Source organism: Brachyistius frenatus, unplaced genomic scaffold, assembly GCF_029030835.1.
Source record: "Brachyistius frenatus isolate BFR_SWC_R1_liver_20210118 unplaced genomic scaffold, ASM2903083v1 Contig_128, whole genome shotgun sequence".
Taxonomy (NCBI): Eukaryota; Metazoa; Chordata; class Actinopteri; family Embiotocidae; genus Brachyistius; species Brachyistius frenatus.
This window is the reverse complement of record NW_027210727.1, coordinates 1123409-1130500: the sequence shown is the minus strand read 5'-3', so window position 1 is coordinate 1130500 and position 7092 is coordinate 1123409. Positions and strand designations below refer to the sequence as shown.

The 7092-nt window shown below is 44.0% G+C and overlaps 1 protein-coding gene across 3 annotated transcripts; it reads right to left on the bottom strand.

The window, feature by feature from the left end:
• Positions 1-5: 5 nt before the first annotated feature.
• lamp5 (lysosomal associated membrane protein family member 5) lies at positions 6-7092 on the bottom strand. 3 transcript variants are annotated; one of them, XM_069714230.1, is made up of 8 exons: positions 7018-7092; positions 5999-6444; positions 5730-5810; positions 4818-4996; positions 4164-4295; positions 3678-3774; positions 2965-3153; positions 6-1286 (listed from the first exon to the last, which is right to left on the bottom strand). In XM_069714230.1, the coding sequence occupies exons 3-8, from the start codon at positions 5788-5790 to the stop codon at positions 1111-1113; spliced, it is 834 nt and encodes a 277-aa protein (XP_069570331.1). In that variant the 5' UTR covers positions 5791-5810; positions 5999-6444; positions 7018-7092; the 3' UTR covers positions 6-1110. The 3 variants fall into 3 exon arrangements, with proteins under 3 accessions (XP_069570331.1, XP_069570332.1, XP_069570330.1); XM_069714231.1 differs by lacking the exon at positions 5999-6444 and having other exon boundaries at positions 7018-7091; XM_069714229.1 differs by lacking the exon at positions 7018-7092 and having other exon boundaries at positions 5999-6457.

The window sequence follows — 7092 nt, the reverse complement described above, 5'->3', positions numbered from 1 at the left end:
ATGTGCAGCAATGAATCCAGCAATTTATTTCAAACGGAACAGAAGAATACTGCACAAGATTGCATCAGCAGAGGTTTATGCATAGACTTTGATTTTGAAAATATTTTACACATATATTTATATTTTTTGTTAAATAACCTCTCTGCATTTTCATAAACACACTCTCTTATGGCATTCTGATAACGTCTTCACTACTTAGTACAACGGTTGTGTCAGATGTTTGTGTTTCTTTCTTCTTTGATATGTTCCATACATTGTCGTGGAGAAAAGATTTGTTGAAGTCAAAGCAAAAAACATTGCAACTCTTAACGACTCTGAATGCCACAGCACTGCACACTACAAGACTGTCCACTGTCAACACCATGGTTGCATTCAAAACGTAAAAATAAAGGGGTTGAGCAAAAAAAAAATATATAGAGGTTAGCAAATACAGGACCAGCAGAGGAAATTATTTAGCAGCAGTTTCAGAAAGAGAGAGAGAGAGAGAGAGAGAGAGAGAGAGAGAGAGAGAGAGAGAGAGAGAGAGAGAGAGAGAGAGAAAGAGACGGGAGAAGATGGCGAACGACAGCAGAAGCTCAGGAAAATTCATAAATTTGTATTCAAAGACAAGTCGGATAAAATGTGGCTCAAGTGATAAACTAGCTTCCAGTGATGTTATGGGGAAAAATAAGAACTTGAATTTGGTGATTTTTAAATGACTAAGAACCAACCAATCTGAACAACAAAATTATTTCTTTTCATAAAAGCATAATTATCTTTTTTTTTAATTTTTTTTAATTTTTTTTTAATTTTTATTAAAATCGTAAGCACTGTAATGGAGACTATTTATGACATTTAAGATTCAACTCAGCAGCCAGGTGAAATAGGTTTTGGTGGGTTTACCCTCCAACTACATCCATGCTATAGGCCCAAAGCTGTCCCATTTAACTTGTGTTTTAGCTGTTCATAAGTTCCAGTGGGCAGTACAGTACAGGCTTACACACATGTGTCAATCTGGGATTCAGTCCAGCGCGGGGCACAAATCCTCTGTGGTGTTTCAGGCCTGGAACATCGAGTCTTTTATCAGGTTAGCTTTGGAGTGAGCTGAGGGAGCCGCGACTGTGCTGCCGACTACATGTTCTTGTACATGGAGCGGTCTCTGGGGAGCTGGGGCTGAGCCGCTGTCAGCTTGAGGTGGAAGTGGTAGACCGTGACCGTGATGACGATTATTAGGCCCAAAATGAAGCCCAGCACGAGGGGGAGGGTCTCCTCCAGGCGCTCCCGCTGGTCGGTGATACACTGGTAGGCTGCAAAAAGTGGAATAATTAAGTCAGCATGCAAGCAAAGGTGACTGAACATGACTGACAAAAAAGCCCCCGAAGGCCTGAGGTGGTGGATCTATTCGTGTGTATTGCCTTTCCAAGCTGAGTGATATTTCAATTATCTTTGTATAGTCATATAATCAATAATTTGGTCTAAATTAGGAATGTGACAGAATGGAATAACAGTTATTATTGTTTCATCTGCTGATTGTTTTCTTGACCACTTTTTTTTTTAATTGTATAACACCTCCAAAAATAGTAAAACAAAATGCAGTGACGTGTTCACATTTCTTGTTTTGTCTGACCAAAGGCCTAAAACCCAAAACTATTGAGTTTACTGTTGTGAAAAATTCAATAAACAAGATTTACATTTAGAAAGCTGGACCCAGTACATGTTTGACATTTTTGCTTAAAAATAAAAAAAAATTGTAAATAGCTGCTGATTTAATTTATCAACTGCCTAATTGTTTCATAGTTTAATTTAATGAGATATAAGTATATGTTACTAAATGAATTTGTTTTTCTTTTACACATGCAAAGGTTGTTTTTTGCTGTGTAGTGGAACACATTGTGCTGAAATTTGATCATTTTGTATGTGATATAATTGCAGTCCCATCTCTGTCTTTCAGTCTTGGCTGTATTCATTAATTGTAGATTATAGTAGTAAGGACACGTTTATCATGTGGCCCTTCACAGGTTCACTCAAGCGTAGGTTGTTGGAGGTATTCGTTCTTGACGTGCACAGCTGTTTGGAATAATGGAGGTCGAATTTGTGTGGTTGTTCAGAAGTAACCGTTCCTGAGGATTTGATTTGCTGAATGGCACAATTTTCAAACCGATGATCCCCTTTTCTTCCAGTTATATTATTTAATAACGTTTTTTTTTTTGTCTCTTGTGCTCAGTTAAAAGTAGCCTACACATCAAGTATATGTTCATATACTGGTGTTTGTTATGGAGGAAGGAGGACACCTGAAACACTTTCTGGCTGCACAGTGTGTGTGTGTGTGTGTGTGTGTGTGTGTGTGTGTGTGTGTGTGTGTGTGTGTGTGTGTGTGTGTGTGTGTGTGTGTGTGTGTGTGTGTGTGTGTGTGTGTGTGTGTGTGTGTGTGTGTGTGTGTGTGTGTTGGTTTTGAAGTTGGAGGTGTATCTCCCTGTGGACGACAGTAACACACACTAGGAGGAAGCAGTGAAGCATAGCACAGCCTAGTTTACAGCAGCTCAGGGCAAATGATTCTTCCAAGGTGATTGGACAGCCAGGTACATTCAGTATGTCTATAAAAGCTGCATTCAGGGCAAGGATATGACTGCACTCATAAAGTCCTACTGACCCCCCCCCCACCCCCTTCTCTTTCTGTCTTCGTCTCTCTCCCTTTCTTCTTTGTCTCTCTTGCATCCCCACCCCCCCCTCCTTTCTCTCTCTCGTCACCCCCATCTTCCTCTCTGCAGCCCTATTTACTCCTCATACTGCAGCAATAACCCCCCCAGAGAGCAGCGCGTGTGAGTCAGAAAGAGACGTACAGCTGTACCTCCCTCACCCCGAGGATTTCCCATCACCATCACCATCACCTTCATCTTTGTTGTTCTTTTTAATCATGTGTGACCAGAAGAACGTGGCGGCGTGTGTCAACGGTTGTGCAGTTTTTCGTGCTGCTCTTGCTCTTACGTTCACTGAACATGAAGTCGGAGGCGATGTCGAAGGGCTGGATCTGGGTGTCGTACATGGAGAGCGTGACGCCTTTCTGATGGTCAGTCGAGATGAGGGTGAGGGTCTGCTGCGCCGTGCACAAAAAGGAGCGCCCGGCCGGGGTCACCAGGGCCGACAGGCGGTGGGTGCTGGCTGTGTGCTTCCCAGCTGGAGAGAGAGGAAGGAATTACCGGTGTTACTAAGTTTTAAGGCGCTTTGAAAGGTGTAATTAGCCTTCATTAGTTTGATGTAGAAAATAAATCCAATATAATAATTTTATGACGATTTTCTGGGTATAATTTGGAGGTATCCAGTATTGGATGAAACAAAATGATAAAAAAAAAAAAAAAAAAAAAAAAAACCTTAAACATGTTGCCAGTTGGCAAAAAAAAAACAACAACTAAACTTTATGATTTACAATGTTTAATTATTTATGTGCCCATTTCCCAATGATGGTAATAATAATAATAATATGAACTTGGACCGTAACTTAAGCTAAAAGACACAGGATGAAAATCTATTATTTTCTCAAATCCGAAAAGTCATAAATGTGGTCGATACTTATAAATGTCTGTATGAGTGAAAGCCTTGAAATCCAGCTGATGAGATGAATTGGGGCAAGTAACGATCAAAGCAGGCGGTTGGGAAATGTGCTGAGTAGCTACTGTACACAGGCTCGGCGGGAGACTCACGGTTGTACGCGTTGATGAAATGCGATGTCTCCGAGGTGTCGTAGACGAACTGGACCTTGCTAATCTTCCACACCTCGATGTCCTTGTCACGGAACTCCTGCAACACGCACAAAGACACGTGCACGCGTCAAACCGGACGTTTCGGCTCGGCCCGGCCTCCGGTCGGCAAAAACGGCTCGACGCGCCTTGTTCAGTGTTGAAATCTTTAGAGAATAAGTTCATTTGGACCGAGCGTTGTAATTCCTAGAAATATAATATTCCTCTCATCGGCGCAGTTGACGCGTTTCCACTGATCGTGCGAAAGGCGTCGGAGGTTTTCCTACACTTGAAAACGCAGCATTCTTGATTTCCTCGCGTCAAATACCTTTACGATTCGAAGTGACAAAACAATTTGTGATTTTGCGATATTGCCAGGAAATTCCCAGAGAACTCGAGCCTTCTGTTATTCTGCATACGATGATGCAGTATCTCCGCGTTCTCGCCCACCTTAGAGAAGTAGATGCGGAGTGTGTAGGCTACGTTCTTCCAGGTAATGTGGATCTCCGACTCCGTACTCCCACATTTCCCCTCGATTTCTGCATTACGGGGCAGAGTGAACGACGCCTGCTCGGTGATCAACTGCAAAACAGCAAGCATGTGAGAAAAGTTGACACATTACGGGGTGAATTGTAAAGAGATGAGGTGTTCAGCGACAGACCACAATTTTTAAGCGCCAACTTAAATTGCAACCAAATTTAGAATACCAATTTATTTGAACGCACCGTTTATGCAAACGATAGCAACCAATATATATATATTTTTTTTTTTTATTTACAACTTTCATAAGTAGCATGTTTCCCCGTTCTTTACAACGGGGCTCGTGATGAGACTCGGCATTTTACGCACCGCTGCGAATCATAACCGCAGATTTCAATATACATTGCGACTGAATTCAAAGTAGATGTCCTTCCTTGATACGAGTGAACACCATTTGAACGAACCCTGAAATATTTACATGCGTGAATCCGTTTTATGCACAACGGTTTGATCCAATGCTAGTCCTGAACAAAACAAACAAAACAAAACAAAACAAAACAAAAAGCACAATTTTACGCAGCTGAGTTGCATTCACATGTATTAAAACGCACGGGGATTCCTTACGTCTATCCTGTTGAGCGCGAGCACGTCATACGGCACGAGGAATTTCACAGCGAACTCCACCATCAGGCATGTTGTACCGTTCTCCCGGACGGCGAAAATCGCCTTGTCTGGGTTGTTGGAGAGACCGGACAGGTTCTCCCCTTCCTGCTCCGCCAGCACCACGGACAGCGCCAGCAGACCTGGCAACAGAGCAGAGGAGGTCAGAGATAGAATGTGTGTGTGTGTGTGTGTGTGTGTGTGTGTGTGTGTGTGTGTGTGTGTGTGTGTGTGTGTGTGTGTGTGTGTGTGTGTGTGTGTGTGTGTGTGTGTGGGGTGGGGGTGGGGGGGAGTGCAGGGGACATTAAAAAGTCGAAGGTGAGCCGCGTATGTCAGTCAGGTAACAAATGGTTCGCACACACCCACGCACACCACAACACCACTAAAACATGCAGAATCAGCAGGCACGGCAACGCAAAAGGACTAATCGGGAGTTTAGCCGAGGGCCTCACACCTTTAGATCACTGGTATATCACCTCTGTTTCCTCCCGGCAAAGTCAAAATCAGGTTAAACCACTGGAGACTGAAATCTGCAGTATCAGGGGAGCAACAGCACGCCACTGGCTGCAGCCTAAACCACGTCAGAAAGTCATCAGCTTGCAACTCTGATCGTGTTTGAACGACTTTTCCGATCCGAGTGGACAAAATGCTGCTGAAAATATGCCAACTCATGGATATGGAGCAACACACACACACACACACACACACACACACACACACACACACACACACACACACACACACACACACACACACACACACACACACATCCGGTAATGTCTAAACACACGCAGTGGGTGCACATGCGTGCACGCGCCTACACATGTACACACTGCAGTGAGGAGTCACGACAACTGCACGCACACGCTCGCTTACCAAACACACTGAGCAGCAAAAGTCGGGCGCTCTCCGTGGTGCTGAAACCGAGTCGTCCCATCGCTATCAGCTTCCCAGGCGCTGAAAAAAAAAGGGGCGAACTGACTAGGCAGCCTGTGCTGAACCCACGAAAAGAAAGGAGAGAAAGAAACGCAGGGAGGGGAGGAGGGAGAGGAAGAAAAGGGAGAGAGAGAGAGAGAGAGAGAGAGAGAGAGAGAGAGAGAGAGAGAGAGAGAGAGAGAGAGAGAGAGAGAGAGAGAGAGGATTGCCTCTACTCAGCGCCAAGAAGTCACGCTCAGATCATCGTGAATGCAGCAAAAAAAAAAAAAAATGTCTCCAGGTTGGACGTGAGATCCGGTCTGCGCTGCAGAAGCAGCCGGCACCGAGGAGTTCTGGCTGTCTGAACCGACCTCCCCGTTCAAGGTTGACAGGTTCTAACCCCGTAACAGCTGCACGACCGGCTTCCCTCCGCACATTCTTAACGTCACGAACAAATGGTCCGTCTGAAAGGAAAAAAGTTCGTTAACTGAATTTATCTCCTGTACGGAAGGGGGGGGGGGGCTCGGCATGCAGTCTCGGTTACTCCCGCAATGCTGTCGTCTCCATCTCTGTGGTAGCAGCTGCAGGTTGGGCTGAAATGATGTATGTCTGGAGGGAAACGCCGGCAACTCCTCCCTCCCTCCCTCTCGCAAACTCCACTTCTGCAAGGTTGCAGCTGAGTGAGAAAAAAAATAAAAAAATAAAAAATAAATAAATAAAAATCCCTCAATCTCGCACTGAAATGTAAGATATTCGTTCAGAGGTCGTTTTAAATGGGGCGAGATTTTTTTTTTTTTTTAGCATTTACTTTTTACCAATAAACTTCTCTTGTTGAGCACAGGAGGGACATCTTTCGTCTGAGACGTTCTCAGAAGCACCGGAACCACCACCAGGGCGTATCTTTTAATTATTGACGATTTAGAATTACGTCAAAGCCTGGATTCTACTTGTGGGATCCAAGAACAAGACAACATGGTGACCCCCCCTTTTTTTTTTTTTTTTTTTTTTTTTAAATACAGCAAATGCTGATGGTCTCTTTTTGAGTGTGTCTCTCTCTCTCTCTCTCCCTCACACCCAACACTCAGGACGTCATATCTAGCTCAGATTTGATTTGAATAGCAACCTTTTAAAGAAACTGACACAGACCGGCTGACAAGAAATCTACAACAGTGCGGTGAAGGATACAGACATAAAGACATGTATGAAAGATGTTTGCAAAACAATAACTAAATAATCATTTCTAACGTACTGCACGTCACCACCTCCGATAAACACCCCACCCCGCTGAGAAAAGGAGTGGCAAATGCCGCTGAACACAGTAGCA

What these genes read in the sequence shown, in the direction of transcription:
- lamp5 (XM_069714230.1), bottom strand. Translation starts at nt 5,790, where the DNA reads ATGGGACGACTCGGTTTCAGCACCACGGAGAGCGCCCGACTTTTGCTG. An exon ending in TTTGCTGCTCAGTGTGTTTG is followed by an intron (nt 4,997 to 5,729) that starts GTAAGCGAGCGT and finishes CTCTGTTGCCAG; the next exon opens with GTCTGCTGGCGCTGTCCGTG. An exon ending in CGACTTCATGTTCAGTGAAC is followed by an intron (nt 1,287 to 2,964) that starts GTAAGAGCAAGA and finishes CACTTTTTGCAG; the next exon opens with CCTACCAGTGTATCACCGAC.